At 40.5% G+C, this 18800-nt stretch overlaps 1 protein-coding gene across 2 annotated transcripts in view; it reads right to left on the bottom strand.

The window, feature by feature from the left end:
• Window positions 1-18800, bottom strand: part of LOC125886115 (neuronal acetylcholine receptor subunit alpha-7-like) — a 58461-nt gene that overhangs the window by 30622 nt on the left and 9039 nt on the right. For both annotated transcript variants that reach the window (XM_049572063.1, XM_049572064.1), the window contains 2 exons: window positions 11343-11482; window positions 1547-1591 (listed from right to left, as the gene is read on the bottom strand). In XM_049572063.1, coding sequence (XP_049428020.1) covers window positions 1547-1591; window positions 11343-11482 — 185 coding nt within the window. The remainder of the gene's footprint in view (window positions 1-1546; window positions 1592-11342; window positions 11483-18800) is intronic.

Raw genomic sequence — 18800 nt, 5'->3', positions numbered from 1 at the left:
AACAAAGACATTAAACCTTTGCTGAATCAGGTTCAATAGGAAAATCCTCAACATTTGATTGAGAGCTATGGCACTTATACAATAGAGCGTTTCACTGGAATTGCATTGCTAGGCAATAGCTTGAGTCCATGTTTACTTCCTGTCATTGGATGCAACTGCAAAACATTCCAACAGGAAGTACAAAGGGACCCATTTGAAATGTTGATGTTGTCAAGACTGAAAGGGTATCGTGCACTTTGTTGTGCTTCCAATCCAGAGGGCAATAGCGTCAGTGTAACCATAGAACCTCACAACAACTTAACTCCCAAGGCAAGCAGTGTCTCCTCTCCTCCTGTCCCACACCTACTGCACAGCAGACGGGGGGGGGGATGCTGATGGTGTGGACAGGCAGATAACTTTGCCACTTAGTCACTTTTTAGAAATAAATTTGCTACAAGTTGAAAAGTTGACTTGTAATTGTAAGCCAAAACATGATATTTTCCCAACCGTAACCAAGTTTTTTTTTGTGTCTAAATCTAACCGCACACTAACATTGCTGAAATGTAAAGAAACATAAAGTTTCAACATATTCTCCACATAATAATGTGCAAATGTAACATGTCTGTAGTTTGCAGAAATATACAATGCCAGCATTTTTTCTGGCGACTGGGTTGATTGAGTTTCTGAGTCTTGGCGGTGTAGCCTCTAAAGGCAGTCTCATTTTTGTGGCCATCAAGTGCATATTTATGAGACCTTTTATGACATTCTCATTTTAAAACGCGTCAGCTGTAAAGATAAAGATGTCAGCCAGAGACAGTTTTATCAGCCAGCTAATGGCGCTAATGTTAGCTCAATTAGCCAGCTAGGACTGATAAAACCTGCAAGCATTACTTGTCCTGTCACCCAGCAAAATCAATTAGGAGAAGACCTAATCAATATGCACCATTATTATCCCGCTAGAATGGCTTACAGATGTAATAACAGCGACTAATGTAAAATATAAAGGCTTAAAAATGCAGACAAAAGCTCAAAAATGTGATGAGAAAACATCTTTGAAAACATGATATGCTGCCTTAATAATATAATTATCCTTGTTATCCTGTGACATAGCCTATTGCTCAGAATAAATATTTGTCATGCTATTATTTGGCTAAATACCATAGAAGAATATAAAATTCATGCATAAAATATCATTTTTGACATAACCGAACATTATTGCCTTTTTATTTTGTAGGAAAAGAACACGCCTATGTCATTTGACACAACTGTCAAACATAAAATTTAAGATTTTATATCTTAAATCACATGAGGCCCTGGAGAGTCAATGAAATGCATTAAATTCTTATGTGGAGGATCACAGAAATGTTTTATGTTGGCAACAAAAGGTTATTGGTTGCAGCTCCAATCATACCTGGCTCTCTAACTTCAAAAGCAGTTGAACACTTTTTGAAAATATGAATGGCAGAGCCCACAAGACACAAACATCACACACACAGTTTCCAAAAATATACCAAATGACAATTATAACACAGTGATCACACAAGAAGTGCTTTGAGGGGAGACATACCAGCTGCAGCCAAGCGTTTGTGATCAACACCTGGTTCTTTTCATCCTGGAGGGAAACGGGAGGAGACAGAGAGAGAACAATCAGCGGCTAGGAGACATGACTGTAGACAGAAATTATTCTGCAGGGTGAGAAAATAAAAAATAAATACCGCATGTCTGGTAAACATGAGGTGGGATTACGAGACAGATCGGCTATGAAGTCAAACTGCAACCCAGATGACTCAGAGCTGACGTGCACTCTGAATGACAATGATGCACTCAGCTTTATTCTGTTTTACGAGATTCTTGTGATGTAATGAGACAGAAGTTGTGTTTTGCCATTTTAAACAAATGCAATCATAAACCATGAGGAATAAAAAAAAACAATAAAAGAGAGCAAAAAGCAATCTGCACAGAAAATAGACTATGACACTGAGAAGAAAGGATGAGGCTCTTCTATAAAGAGATGAGTTTCTAACAATTTCTATATGCGTCATGAAAACAGAAATACGCAGACTCAGTAGCTCCAGCTGCATTTTATATTTCACAAGGGTCAGTCCATGGTCAAATGGCCAGAGAAAGTAAAAAGGGGGGAGCGTAGAGGTGGAAAAACTAAGGAGGAGAGAGTGAGAGGAATCAAGATTGACAGAGAGAGAATCAGAACAGACAGAGGCTGAGATAATTCATCAGACAGCAAAGAGAGAAAGCATAGAAAGAAGTCAGAGGTAGAGCCACAAGGAGAAAGAGCCAAAAAAGTCTGAGGTAGTAATGGACTTCTTTCGAGTCTGTTTTGCACAATCCTACATGACAGCGACAAGTTTTGCTCCTTGTTACACACTGGTGCCCTGTGTGTTTGACGTATTACCTCTCTTTTACCCTTGAAAACTGTACAAACCGCTTGAGAGCATCTTCTATTCTCTTTCTCTGCGGATTAGTCCTTTTCATTTTCACAGAATCTGTCCAGTGATTTATCACGTTATCTTTACACAAGCTGGAATAACACCGCAAGTCCAACCCTTTGAAAACTTTTCCTTTAATGTTACTGTGGGAAAATCAAATCATGAAATCAATTTTTCTCACTTTATTTCTTTCTGTTTCTCATCCCACAAGACCTAATCTACTGTACAGTTTTCTTTCTTATCACACAGTTTCACTGTTTTTGCTCGTTTCATCCTGCTTTCCTCGCGCTCTAAGGATACAATTTCAGAGGTGGAACGTGAAAAATGAAGCTTGTTCTTATGCTGAGAGATAGTCACAGAGGAGTGTGTTTAGATCAGACCTTGAGGTTGTTGAATAACAAGTTTCTTAGTCCTTTACTTATTGGAGTGAGGGGCCATATCGAGGCTTTTCACAATGCTTGGCAGTAATGTGAAGTAAGCACAGTTTGTAGTTAATGAGATAAAACTGGGAAAATGTAACATACTCATAGTTTGCAGAAAGAGTAAAATGCCAACGTTTTGATCTGGCGACTAGGCTGTAAAATGCCCATGAGTTGTTAGCAGTCCCACCAAAGAGTAATTTCCAGTCTAAACATCTCAACGTTATTGTTACCAGCTGTTGATCAATAGCATGATGTGAATCATGCCACCAATGATACACACAAAACAGGGACCAAGTTGTAACATCCAGCACTCCCCAGGGGACATTTAACTCTGACTAAGCCTGCACATTTGCAGGTTTGAGCTGAATGACTTTATGCTTCAGATATATTTGAATCTGGATTTAAGAAACTCAAATCAGCTCAACTTTTCCACTAAGAGGACTAGGGTTCTCATGAGTGTCTCTCCCCCTCAGGTTTCCCCACACTTTTCTCAGAAAAAGGACTCTTTGACACCAAAAATGATGCAACATAATTTATGATAATGGATAAACTACACACTCAGGTTTGGAACAACCACTAATATGAAAATGGCACAGTGGTGCAGTGGTCAGAGGCAAGAGGGTTCCTGGTTTGAACCCTGGGTGGGGGAGCCCCTGAGTTTGCATCTTCTTAACATGTCAGTGCGGGTTTTCTCCAGCCACCCCACAACCTCCAACAGGATAAGCAGTTACAGAAAATAATAAATGAATGACTAATATGAGTAGGAGTATGTTCAAGATATAAAGATATTAACCACCCGACAATCAAAATCCATTAACTTCATGTGTCTTATTATTAAGAAGAATAGATGAACTTCAAAAGGTGCTTAAACTCTTTGTCATCAACGACAAACAAAGCAAACTCACTGCTCTTACTTCTGGTCTGAAAATCGATTCTCACACAATCGCCGCCTCTCTCTTGCTCTTTCTCTCATCCCCGCCTCCTCATCTCTTCCCTAACTCCCTCCAATCTTATCTACCCGTCCTTTCTGATCTGTCCCTCTTCTAAACAGCCTCCTTTCTCCACTGCCGAAATAGAACAGCCTTCCATTGTGTGCTTCACAAAGCAACATATATTCTCTCCCTTTTTTGCGTGTGTGTGTGCAATTGAGCCAATCATGAAGACCTGGGAGGTTGCTGTGTTTTCGCTGTGTTTTGTACCTGCCCTCTCTTTTGTGGTGTTTTGTGGGATTTCTCTCAGCTGCAATAGGCAGTATCAACCCTGTCACAGCCACCATGAACACTCTAATCTCCTCATAAATCTGCTCTGATTGGTTTTAGACAGACTGGCGAGGGATTGATGGACACTTGCATTCAGTGAAAGCTCCTTAACTGCATTTTATTGCAAGTCATCTGACATCATATTGCCAAGGACAAAAACATGCTGTCATGAATTGATGCTTTACTGTAAATCTCTGTATAAATTGTCCCAGAACTGGCTTTTCATCTATGTTTTATCCTCAGGAGGGAACATTATGATGACTGCCATATTTGCTTTCAGTCCAGATCAGAGGATCAGTGTTTCTGAGATACTCAACAGACAAAAATTGAAGAAAAGAAATCCTGAAATCATGAATCATATCTCAAAATTCTCTATTCTGCTCCCTGCACTAGACTTCACCCTAGATTTTCATTTCCTGAAAAACAGATCTTTAACAGGGCGTTGTAAAATGGATGGTGAACAGGATGCCTTTGTGTTTTCATGGTTCACCGGATGTGGTTGAATTTCTACAGCATGCAAGACAGCATGGTTTAGCAAGTGTCTCTCTATATTTATTTTCTGTCTCAGGCTTGATCAAATCAAATGTGAACAAAAGCAGAAAACTGCCGTTGTATTGCGCAAAGCAATACCAAACCAAAGAGGAATGTTTGGAATGTCAAGAAGAGTTGTTAAGTAACACTGTGATCACCATGCCAACAGCTTTTGATGTACAGCTTTTGTAGTTTCATTTGTTTCTTCCATTCTTTCTCTCTTTCCTTTCAGACATGCATGTACTACATGTAACCTTGGAAGTGGCATATGAAGCATTCAGATCCAATACTTAGAGCAAACACTTTTGGAAACCTTATTTGCTTTCTTGTGGTGAGTAAGCCCCATTCGGACTGGATTTATTTCTCTAGACCTGTGCTGGTCAGTGATTTTAATCTTGTCTGGCACGCATATGGGTGTATTTTCTGTAATAATTGCAGCTGAACTTACCCACTGAGTTTTTTCTGCGATAACAGCTTCTTTTCCTTCCTCTGCTTTATCAGCTCAGTGTGAAATTTGATGTGAAAATGGAGGAAGTCAAAAATGTTTTTGCGACTGTGAAACACAGAAACATGTCAACAACACCGTATAGGCTGATTTGGCTGTTGTTATGTCAGCTGGGTACTGGTTTTGTCTTTTGGCTTGTCCTGCAGAATGTCCGCTTCTATTCAGTTAAAATGCCATCTGGAACAATGAGTTAAATTACAGAGTAGCACAGAAAGTATTTTATTCCTCTCTTCCCCCTGTAATCCTGTCCTAATGGGGCTTTAGATGAGAAGATCGATGCATCTCTCATATCTCTCGATTAAATATGAAGTTTGGAAAAGCAGTCGGTTATCTTAGCTTAGCATATGGACTGAAAACAGGGGGAACCATCTAGTCTGGGTCTGGCTAACTGGATTAATTTGTTACTTTTTGACAGAGCCAGGCTGTTTCCCCCTGTTCCCAGTCTTGTGCTTTGCATATTTCCTAAAATGTCAAACTATTGCTTGAAATAAATGTAGCAATACAGCAACATACAGTAACAGGACGTACTCCCTCACAACTTGTCAAACACGGCAGTTTGGTCAGTATTGTCTTTGTAATTATGATAGGAGCATTGGAGGAGGTCAGATGACATAGTACAAAGACTGACACAGTCCTCTTAGGGAGGAGGTCGGGGTGGATGGATGGGTCGAATGAACACAGGACTTTCACCCAGGAGACTGCCTGTCTCCAGAAGTCAACTTTGACTTATTTTAACTTTGGTAACGTACTTAACCTCACATAGTACTGTTATGTGATAATTTATTTGCAGAGTCTGCAGGTCATGGGACGAGATTTTGATATCGGAAGTGTTCTAGTTCGGTTTGTTGTTTGGACTGCAGGTAGACAGTTTGTGTGGAGAGGCGGAACACACTGGCATAAATGCAATTTCAAAACCCTTTGGCTATGTCTGACAATAAGTCAGCTTCACATTAGGGTTTTTTTATTGATCTGCATTCATATGTATATATTGGTTTGTATAGATACATTGAAATGGCCTGCTTGAGTAGGAGGAAGTCTGGGCCGTATATCTGCCAGATATGCCCTAAATATTGACCTTTGGGTTCTGAGATTGGTTACATAGCTACGTACATAACTGAACTTTAGTAACAAGCCTGCTTATTTTAACCCAAACCACAATATTTTCTTAAACTTAACCCCCTAACTGTATTACCCTGCAGAAGGGAGCATGCATCTACTGCTAGCTCACATGGCATTACTGAGCTAGCTATAACATTACAGCTCAGCCAAGGGACCTGCCATTAATGTTTAAATCTTGCTCTGTCACAAGTGCAAGCTTCTGGTCCATAAGTAGATGCACGCTTCCTTCTGTGAGGTAATACCGATGGCGTTTGTAGTTTGGTAAAAAGAAGACAGTTTCCACATAAAGGTCTGAGGATTATTTTGAGCAACCAGGTCATAATTTCTGACGTTGCTGTTGAGTTTTTCAAATGTGTTTTTGGTGCTTTGAGCACCACAAGCTGAGTGCCATCTAGTTCCATAGTATTTGAGAGAAGGCAGACATCTCTACAGCCAGTATCTCCAACACTCTGCAACTCACACCAGAACTATCTAGATTAACAAATAGCACTACAGGTAAGAGGAAGAATATTTGATATGGGGGTGAACTGTCCCTTTCAGTACAGATTTCTGAAATGTAACCTTAGTTTCTTTGTTTGCTACATGCACATGCTACCCCTTCACATACTGGACTGTGACCAGTCCTGTGCTCATCTGCCAGTCTGCTCGTGTATCTGTCATTATTCATGGTGATCATCATGGTGTCTGTGGGCTTTGACCTGCCCCACTTCCCTGGTTAGAGAGTTACCCAGAGCAGATGGAGGAATCAAAGGCCACATTACACACACTTATGAGCACACACACACACACACACACAACCAGTTTTACATTATTTACAACTGCCCAGTAAGCATTTATTCATATGGTCTTGCCAGCTCATCCATTATGCATCGACTTATGGCCGGTATACACTGTGCGATTTTGGGCTGTCCCAGACGAAAGATGGCCATCGTGGGAGAAACGTGGCTATATCTTTGGTCGTGGCTCTAAAACAGTGGTCTTACATCGCACCGTGAGACAGGTTCAAGGACGGCCGTTGTCAACGTCTTGCGACCAAAGATAACCTGAGATAAAATTCTGACAGTGTCAGAAATTTAGGATGACTATCTCACAGTGTGACAGCTGCTACGACCTACGTCTACTAATCAACCAATAGAAATGCAGCACGAAATGACACAATAGTCACCGCGACACCGGCGCTAAACCCAAACAAATGATCGCTTAAAAACGAAGTAGTAGTGGAAGTAAAACGAACAAAAAGAAGTCTGTGGAACTCCCAGAAAGAGGAAAGTTTGGTGGAGCTGTGACAGCAGAAGCCTTGTTTATTTGATGTTTCCTCCAGCTGCTATTAATAAAGTATATAAAATAAAAAATTATCATGACCGCGAGAAAAAAGACACTGCATGGAAGGAAATTGCAGAGGAACTGCAACTTCCAGAAGAGCAAGCTACCTATGATGGCGCAGATGTATGACGTATGCTGATGCGGTGCACGCTGATGACGTTGCATATTGATGTACATCGTAACCTGCGATTCAGTAGTAAACGGCCATCGTACAATCTGCACACGTCAAACTTGCATCGTACCAAAGTTTATTAGATCCACATCTCACAGTGTGTCATGCAATGGTCTTATAAGATTGCTAAAATCGCACAGTGTATAGAGGGCATTGGTGAACAATGTAGTGAACAGTAACAACTAGCAGTGCATAAAAAGCAAACACACATATTAAAATATATTCAACAGATGTATGTTTGTCTTTGGTCTTTGGAGATGTATGACTAATGTACAACAACTCAGATCAGTTTAACTGTCTCAGTACTGACCATAATTTAAGCACAACACATTTTTTGTAACTTCACCAAATTAAAAACATTTTAAATCAACCTCTCCTTCACAAAAGGCACTAAAAGTTCTCGACACATGGTGTTTAAAACACGCCATATGTTTTCTCCCGAGATTACCTCACCTCTTGACTCTGTGTCTCTTGTTGGAAAGCAAGAGAAAACATTTAAATGATGTTTTCTATGTGCTGTAAAAAACTTGCCTGTATTAATAATAGAACGGGAATCCTATATAACAGCCCAGTGTACGGCTCTTACCAGCATGTAGTTATCATGAGAAGACATACACGTCTTGTGACAGGACTGGCTCAGGGATGTGACGGGGTGTCGGCTTGGGTTTTTTGGATGAGTGCTTCGGCTGTGTGGTGGGGCTAACAGGCAAGGGGTTATGTGTGGGTTGAAGAGAGGATAGATGCATGCGATGAGGAACAGGAGGAAACACACAGTAAAGCACAGGGTGAACCAAGAAGGAGCAAAACATAATATGAGATGTGACAGAAACTCTACCCAAACCACAGAAGTGTCGATTTAAGAGCAGAGGGTTTGACAGGAAGGATTGTGGCCATATTGAGCTAAAAGATGTTTCTGTGTGTTTCTGGTTGTTTTTGTGACTGTGTGTAGGACACACAGATAAGAACTGGGCTTTTGAATGAAGCTTTTGTCTTAAGAAACAACTTCAAATGTTTTACATGATACAAATGAGGAAGTAGAAACAGTGGTATTGTGTTCAGGTTTGGAGAGTGTACAGAAAGTATTTAAAGGAATAGTTTGACAATTTGAGAACTACACATACTCGCTTTCTCACAGAGAGTTAAAGGAGAACTTTGATAGCACTCTCATATCTGTACAGTAAGAAAAAAAGTCCTACCAATTCCTCTAAACCTCACTAATTAACATCTCTCATCTGAATCTGTATTGTAAAAAAAAACATGTTGTGGTTTCCAGGGAGTTATGCATCCAAATGTTTCTTGGGTAGGTGCAATCTATTTCAAAGATACGTAAAGACGAAGAATGAAGCAAATTTTTGCCTTGCGCCTTTTGGGGAAATTTGAGTCAACCATTTGTGCAGTGCATGTTGATTGACCCCACACAACCAATGTAGCAACTGTAGAAACATGACACAGTAATGATCACAATGTGCATTTACATGAGCCCTAATGTTCCACTAATAATAAGAATAAAATAGCTCAACTAGAATAAAAATGCATAATCAGACTGAGCCGATACGTCCCAATTGGACAGAATTTTCAGTGGGGTTGTAAACCTTTAATAAGCCATTTAATGTGAAAATATTAGCACATAATAAAATCTGTTATATCTGTCTGGAATACATTTATTCTTTCTGAGCATATTTAACCCACATGGGGATAACCTTAGGTGACGTAGGGGAGGTGTACACTTCACACAGTATGCTGCAACAGCTGTTTTTACATGCCCCTCTCTGCTAATTTTTACAAATAGTTGTTCATAAATTTAAAAAATATTTAGAACTCTGTTAGTGCTACATTTTTATGTGAGTGCTCTGATTCATAAATGTAATCTTTGATTTTCAAATAGTAGCTTTATCTAACAGCTGAATTGTGGAGTTGCTTGTCATAACAATTGCCTGTCGCTGCCAGAGGCAGTAGCCTGAATATGAGACATTTAGGGAACATCAGTAAATCTTAGTGTCTATTGATAGTGTGAATGTGAGGTGTTTAGGGGACATTTATAATTTGCAGCTACAGAAAATAACCTGGGTTACACTTGCGTTACATACTTCTGAATTGTATCAACAGGTGGAACCACTTATTCTCCCTCTATACTTTATGTATTGAATGAATTCAATTTTCTCAGTGAAGTTGGAAATAAATTTCCTCTTCTGTTATATTTAGAGCAGATTAGATGCTTCACAGCTGGCAAAACCACTTTCTACAAGTGAAAATAAATTATATTCTGAATAAATGCTTTGGGGCTTGTGAACACACACATCTTATTGAACCATTTTATTTAGACTCTGTACAAACAGTAAAGTTGGAATCTCTAATCAGATTGACTTCAGTGACTTCAGCTACAGTGAGGCTGGCAGACCACCAGTGGAGAGTCAATGAAGTGGTTAGCTGGGGAACCAGATGATTTGCAGCCTGCCTTAAATGAGTTGGGTCAGTCATAACTGTTTATCTAATGTGGTTTCAGACAATGACAGCTTGCAAAGCCTTCGCACTTTACGTAGCATATGTGATGAAGTAATTTTTGTCTTGCAATTAAAGAGGAGTGCCATTAAGTCATTTTTAAGAAACAACCAGAATGGCTGCAGCTGATGTGGAACTTTTCAAGAACAGCAACACTCAACCACAGAGATATTGATGCTTAACTGTCACAGCTCATCTCTGCACGTCACATGATCTGTAGTCTCTATATACAGACTCTACACTCAGTGAATGTAGAGTCTGTAGGCAAACCCCGGAGATCTTGCCTCCGGAAGAAGAGCGGAAACTTTGAATCCATCGCAATGGTACAGCATATTTACTTATATATAAACAGAAGTGGGAAACGCTTCTCCTCCGTCCAAATCAAACCGGAATGCCAAAAAAATCAGGGGTCTGCCCCCAGAGGCTGTATCGCCGTCTGCCAGAAGTCAGACGCCGAATACAGCCGATGAGTTCCGAGAATGCATGATCTGTTACTCTCAATGGTTGTAGGTCTATCTATTTGCATCTAAATGCAAGCCATTTTGATCTGAGGCCATTTATAAGGTGATGATAAGAGGAGGAGCAGGGAGGAAGAATGAGGAGCAGCTTGGTGCAAAAATGTAAGACGGCATATCTCAACAGTGAGATTGACTATTTTTGTCAAATAAAAGACAGGACTGAGAGTCTGTGGTGACACAAAATGAAAGAAAAGATCGAGGGGGGAAATAAAGAACTTGCTATTTCAAAGATGAATAGTCTTGGTTGGGTGCTACTACTGGTGGAATAACAGTCTTAAGTTCAGAGGAAGATGAAGTGTAGTAAGCACAAGGTGTGTGCATTAGCATGCACCACAGTCACTGTGGATAAATCAGATGGAAAAACTTTAACACAAACAAAACAAAACAAAAAACCTGAAAAAAACAATCCAACATGCAAAAAGTTTGACAAAGAGTGTCAACTTCACTTTTTCTTACCCACTCTCTGTGTTGATTTCCAGATTAATTCCACTCACACTCATTTTTTCCACCTGTCTTCAAACATACTCTGTACCTCAGCCTTGCGTAAACATACACAGGCACAAACACTCACCACATCAATGATTTGTAGCAGTGTTAGGCCGAGTTCCACAACAATGGGCGCAGAGTCGTTTTGGACGGGTCTTTCCAGACGATTGTAGTTTTCCATCAGGTCTCGGTACAGCTTCCTCTGGTACACGCCGCCATGGCAACCTGGAGCGAAAAGAGGATGGACAGTGAACATGGGAGAAAAATGAAGGACAGAGGAGAGGAGAGGAGAAGATTCAGCGAGACAAACGGAAGCATGGCAGAGAGGAAAGAGGTGGATGATAAAAGTCATGTGAGGTGTAAGGAAGCAGAGGAAGGAAGAAAAGAATAACAGAATAATAGATAGCAGAGGTACAGAAGTAAAAGGGAGAGAGTAGGAGGTGAGAAAGAAGAAAATGGAAGGGTGACATGATATGTTTAGATAAAGGAAAAGGAGCAATGGTGGGAACTGACGCATTTATATTCTACTGTTTATATCTTTGAAAGAGACTCATCCAACCCTGCACTTTAATAACACATACTCAGAATATTCTCCCACACATATTAATGCCTGTAATCTAATCAGCTCAATTATTGCAATTGTTGTTCATGCGGCACAAAATCCCTCAAGAAATCCTGATAAAGTCACAATAAGCTGAATGTAATGAAAACATTATTAACTATGTGACTTAAATTGCGTTGACTGTGCTTTCCTTTTGTATCTCCTGTAATCATTAGGTCTCATCAAGAGCTTTACACTGAACAACCAAGCATTCATCTCTAACAGGAAGGAATGTTACAGCGCATTCCCTGATGCAAAGAAGAAAACCCAGTCAGTCGTGAAGGTAGTATGTTTTCTCTTTGGCAGAACAATGATAGGATTGTTTCTCTTTCACCAATGCTTCTATAAAAAATAATTAAATGTTGGTTCACATCATCAACCCTTCAGACACACAATCCTGAAACAAGTCCAAATAAAGTTATTTTTTTCCTTAAATCACAGTAATTTCATTTCAGTCAGGACCAGTTTACTCAAAGAAAATTTAATCTCCATTTGCAGTATTATATTTGTCCGTATGGCTCTGTTCTGGGGCCCCTCTGACTTTCCTAGGCCTGTACAGAAAGCCTCTTCCACATGCCTTCGTGGAAGCCTTAAGGCAAAGAGAGCACACCTCTCCGCCCTTCCATCCACCTTTATGGAAAGACTAAGGCAGGGAGAGCAGCAGCAAAGACCCCCCGGGAACAGAACAGAATCAGCATCAATGACAAACAGAAATGACATTGATGAGTCAGATACAGCATGAAAAAGAGGAGCTGGGGTGGAGGCGTGGAGAGGATGCAACAACAGTAGGCAGACCAGAGCAGTTTAAAAAGAGCACCCTGAATGAGATTGGTTGAATAGAAAGGAATGGTGATCTATCAACTGACTCCCTTCCGTCAATCAGCTGCTTCATCAGTTGATTGAGCTATTTAAGATTAGCTGATGTAGCTGGGATGTGAGCTGAGCTTGACATTGTGTCCTGCCTGAACTAACGCTATGCTCAATTTAATTTAGGGCTGTTCTTGCTGGGGTCCTCTCCCACACCAAATTAATTGACAACATAAAACCACATTGCAATACACCACAGCATCAAATAACAATCAGGGGCTGTCATTACTTCTTACAAACAGTAGCTGACAATTTCTGTATAGTAGGGAAAGAAAATCATTGATCTCTTTCTTTTAAAGATATTTTTTGAGCCATTTTGCCCTTGATGGGCAGGGCAGGTAAGGAGAGGGCCACAGGCTGGATTTGAGCCCGGGCCACTGCGGCAACAGCCTTGTACATGGGGCGCCTGCTCTACCACTAAGCCACCAATGCCCCGTCATTGATCTCTCTTTGTGTCTTGAATGACATGCGCAGGAAAAAGTTACATGAAACTATGTCTCTGCTTCACAGTAGTTTAATGAACTTGTTTTGGTTCTGTTAAAATAAATTCACCGCCATAGACTGCCTAATATGGTAATCAGAAACTGTCCCCACATGAAGAATGACAGCAATGGTCATTACGGGAAGTGCTGTAAAACAATGTAAGTTCAAGTGACAATGCCCTCTAGTCACTAGTAGTTATGACAGGAGCAAAGGAGGAGGGCAGGAGCTTGGACTCTCCTTATGGGGAAAGACCTCTCCTCATCTTATTTGCAAACATGTCAATATGCTTTAAAAATGATCATTTACACTCCAAAGAAGTTCACGTTGCACCAGCACGAGCAAGCGAGGAGCACGAGTTAAAGGATTTTGTGTAGAGAGCAAAGCAGATTTTTTTTTAAAAAAGCTGGAGTACCGGCTTATCTCCCGTTCCATCCCATTTCATCTCTGCTCCAGTATCACTCTCACCACAAATTCCAAGCATGCTCAATGCAAAAATGCATCTATATATTGCACACTATAACTATTTTCTGTCAAAAATCAACTGCTGTGAGGTCGACAGTGGAGTTTACCTCGTACTTTCAAAAGGAAACCGAGGGAGCGATGAGTGATTTGAGTAGAGTGGGGTGAAATTTAAGGTGAGCATGGTGCAATAATGAGCAAGGAGAACAAACAGCTCCGTGACTGAGAAGCAGAAATTCTCACCGCTCCACTTTGCTCAACAGGCACATGCTTTACATGCAACTCAAACTTTCTGCCAGATGTGTTGACCCAAATGCAGTAGCTTCAGTCATAACACTTTACTGTAGATTCTCCATTCAACATTTATAAGCAATACATAAACTTATAAACGGTTAAGAAATGGCTTATAACACACTGTAATGAGTGTATTCATCAAAACCCTACCTGTGTGCTCTCATAAGTAGACGCTGGTGTATGAACAGATAATGAGTGACACTATAGTAAAATACAGTTGTTATAAAATTTGTCTTTGTATTGTAGAATATAATTGTTAAAAATAGTGTACATTGATAAACATGGCTATAAAGTGTGCTATAAACAGGTTAATAAATAAGTGCTAAACAGGTAGGACTCATTTTAAAGATGCCATAATCACATAAAAATTCTTGACGCAGTGGCTTTAAGTTGCCCACCCACGCCTACTGAAACTTGAGAGGAACAACTTCCCCTCTCAAGCCAAGGTTGCCACCAACACAGCATTTACAAAACTTCCAGACTCCCTCATCCTTCACTGTCTCACATGAGCCAGAACTGAAAAGGTCTCAGCCTGCATCTCCCTGGTGACCCTTGTCCAAATTAGATGTTGTCTCAACATATTCCAGCAATTACCGAGTGACAGCCAAGACGCCAGCTCTCCCACAATGACTGAGTGCATGACTAATTAGCTAATGAGGCAAAAATAAACAAAGATAGCTCACTGGGTGTTTGTGTGTGAGGGTGTTGTTGAGTGTCAGGTGGGGCACCCCTAAATCTCGGTGTGACAGGGAATCTGCATAATGGGTGAAAGTGGCAGCCAGCAGAAGTGTTAGGAGTCGATGGAGTGAAGTGAGCCGAGCCAAAACAAGCTGAACAGAGTTGAGCTTAACAGTAAAGAGGCCTGTCACTGAGCCACTGTAAGAATAAACACAGATCTGAATGGGTGGCAACCTGGGATGTGCTGCAGTTAATCTATAATTAAGTCCAGCTTTTATTTTCTTCCCTAGTGTCTCTATTGCTCACAACAAATTCCAGATGTATCGCTTTCCTGCAATTATTTGTCATGCGTAGTACTGACAATTCTGAACAATTTGTCCATGTTCAAACAGAGAAACACACACAGTCTTCCTCTCTGAAGAAGATGATTCTCGTTGGTTATTATCTTGTTTGTCAGAAATCAAGCACTGGATCTCCTAAAACTTTCTCTAGCTGAATGAAAACAGATCTGATATCAATAGTTTGATCCTCCAAAAACCATCCCAACTTTACAAAAACATCTTGGCTCCCCATCTACAAATGTCAAACCTGCAGCCAGAAACCTGGGTGTAATATTTGACAGTGACCTTTCATTTGAGAAACAAGTTACATAAGTTTTTCAATCTTGTTTTTATCAGTTGAGAAGTTTCTTAAAAGTTAGAGCTTTTCTATCTCTCTTACTGAACTCAAAAGGTCATTAAGGCCTTTGTGAAGCCAAAAAATAATCTCATGTCTACAGCGAATACAAAATGCAGCTGCTTGATTTTTAAAGCTGGAGTGCGGAGGTTTTGTCTCCCCCTCTGGCAGTGAGAGTAATGAACACTGTTGACGTGTTTATGACATATGCGGTGAGCTTGCTGCCAAGTTTCTTTTTATTTGGAGCATCACTCCAGAAACTTTTCTTGTACACTTTCTAAGATTGTCCGCCACAGCTTGTGCCACCCCTAACTGCTGCTCTGTTGCCATGGTCTCCATTCCCCCTTTAAAAAGTCTTTATTTCACACTGTCAACATGCATAGCATCAAAGATAAACTATAACCTGTACCATTCGCTACATCACTTACCTATAAGATAACAAAAGTAAACACAAGAAAACAAAATGAAAACGGAGCCAAACAGAAAAAGACACAAAACAAGTCTGACATAAAATAAATAATTTTAGTCTCTCTCCCTTCATGCCAACAGTTGCTGTGGCTGGTTGACTTAAAACGCACCACTTAGTTGAATCCGCAGGGCGAAGTCGCAACATACACCACAACTATGGTATACTGTGAAATGTGTGAACTCATTAGGCAAGGGCTTGAGTGTAACAGATGTTCATTTGCTATTTATGTTTAAGTCCTGCACCCCAGCTGTAACAAATACTAGAAGATGGGATCGTATCAGCCCCGTCTGAGCCTCACTGGTTACAAGTTTTAGAACTAATGTTAAAACTCTATGTGACATTCAGAGTGTATAGGTTGTCTGGATATGGTTCTCAGCATTGAGGTGGCTGAGCCAGCTAGTCTAATGGTGCCAGCGTTAAACAATGGTAACAGTGCTGACAGAGCTAATGGTGATAACCAGGGGGAACCAGAGGGTGGGCGCTATGCTTTGATGACGATGTCATCCTAATGCCGGCAATAACCGCAGTATGAGCACAGTGCAGAGCAGCGGCAATGAGCTACCCAGTGGGATACAAGCATGCACACACACAACAACAAACCACAGAGAATCTGTGATTACAACACACACAGCAGGACAGTGACTGTATTCTCTTCTTAGGACGCCATTACTCCACTCTATCGTTACACGGCAAATAGCTGTTTGCTGCTATGTCTTATATTAATGCTCTGAATTTTGCATACATAACCTCTGAGATTTTGCCTATTACCTTCAAAGCACTTTATGGTTTAGGTCCTTGTTGCATTGCTAAATCACTGCTCCCCTGTGAGCCAGAGTGCAGCCTCAGATCTCAGATCCTCAGGCAGGACTCTCCTGGCTGTTTCTAAATCCTGGTTCAAAGCTAAAGGTGACCAGGCCTTTGCACTCATGACCCCATAGTGCTGGAACTCCATGCCTGAAGATCTAAAGCATTTGGAGTCAGTGGCATTGCCTTATTAGAGTCCTGATAAATAAAGTGTATGCATTTATTATTATCATTATTATTATTATGGGATGGAAGACAACATCTTTAAACCTCCATTAACAGATTGAAATCCTAACAGGTACAGTAGACTGCACTAGATACACACAGCATGTTGTTGGTAAGTTGTGATGACTTATTCCAGTGCGGCCTCAGGCAGTGTGTCTGGGCTTTGGTTTGCATCTGGACTGCTTCCTGAGAGCTGCCTGTTTATCCCTACAGTGTCCCATATGTGATGCTTCATGTCAGTAGTTCAGTAGTTATGTAACATCTCTCTTACTTATCCCTCTGCCTCTGTGTTTTTTTATTATGCACTGTATGTTTGTATTTACACAGGCTTATAAAGTTTATAAAAGTGCATTCCTTCGCATGTATCTGCTAATATATGGTACTGGTAGGCCCTTTATTTAAAACTCAGGGGAAAGATTGGTCAGTCAGTGCCTTTAGATGTTGGCAAAATAAACTTTGAAACTGTCAAATTTTAAGTGTAGCTTAAAGTGAAACTTCAGGTTTTTTCAGCCTGGACCCTGTTTTCCCATGTTTTTGTGTCTAAGTGACTAATGGGAATAACAGTTTTTGAAACTGGTCCAATATTGAGTGAGAGTGCTGCAGCCAGTAGCAGGAAAACAGGCTGCAGTGTAATCCCTGCAGGGGATGCAACTGAACACCGTCCATTTAAGTCTACCACATGACTGTTATTATAAGTGTTTGACAACCTTATAGAAAGGATTGCTACAGAGACAGACCTTTTTGTCAAAGTCTAAGATGCTTTTGGTTTAACCAGAAACAGGAAATCGCCATTGCCAAACACACCAGACTCTATTTAAAATAAACAGTACTTTCATTAACATAAAACACATTTCATTCAATGTTGGCAGAAGCAAAATAAGAACTCATAAAAACCATCTTGGCTCATCTTTCCACTGTTCCAACAATCATCACCTCTGGTTTGGTTGAAATAAATCTGAGATTCACCCAGTTCGGTATGAAAATATGCTGCCCCTATACACACTTAAATTACTTTTTATTTAACTGCAGTCTGGTGGGTTTGGTGATGGCGATTTCGGGTCTGTTTCAGGTAAAACAAAAAAGATCTTACACTTCAACAAAGAGGTTGACCTCTGTAGGAATCCTTTCCAAAATGCTGTCAGACATGTCTTATAATTAATAACGTGAGCTTGTCAGTGGCAAAAACAAACACTTTTAGTGGACATAAAATGATGGTGCTCAATTGGGATTACACTGCAGCCGCTTCAGCACTTTAATTCAGTGCTGGACCAAAAATTGTTGTTGGTCACTTAAGACCCGTTTCTACCATGCAGTACGATACAGTATTGTTCGGTACTTTGGCCTTTTCTTCCGTTTCCACTGTGAAAAGTTGTGGATGGTACCAATGGAACTGTTCAGTACCGTCCCCATTTTTGGTCCCCCCTTTGTTGGGGTACCTAGCACACAGACCTGGTACTAAAAAGTGGAGCTTTGAACACTGAAGTCCGTTGATTAGTCAATAGTGGACAGTCTCTCTGCTCAGGGTTGAGTTTTGGCTGGTTTTGAGGCTTAACCACTGTTCATACCATGGAAAGCTTTACATTTCAATGTGACTACTTTGACCATCACTTTTTAGTTTTTATTGTCTCTCTCTTGGGTGACATACTTTTAGTAATGAGTGGATCTTCAAGCATTTGAAATTATATAGTAATTTCAACTAGATTATGTGAACTGCATATATTCTAATCTTCACTTGCAGAAAAAAAAAAGTGTCGGAGAGCATCGGGGCTGGGGCAACACTAAACCCCTGAGCTTGCCTTAGAAGGACTAAATGCACAAACCCGCTATTTTTAAATATCCCATGGAGAGAGACTTTCACTGCAGCCCGTTCTATTTTGTTCTGAAAATATCGGCGTGCAGCCTCATTCTGCAGATGATAAACAAGGTGCAGACTGATAAAGGAGGAAATACAGTGAGCGCTGGACGGAGTAGTGAGTGACAACAACCCC

Source organism: Epinephelus fuscoguttatus, linkage group LG3 (assembly GCF_011397635.1).
Source record: "Epinephelus fuscoguttatus linkage group LG3, E.fuscoguttatus.final_Chr_v1".
Classification (NCBI taxonomy): domain Eukaryota; kingdom Metazoa; phylum Chordata; class Actinopteri; order Perciformes; family Serranidae; genus Epinephelus; species Epinephelus fuscoguttatus.
This window is presented reverse-complemented; position numbering and strand designations above follow the sequence as displayed.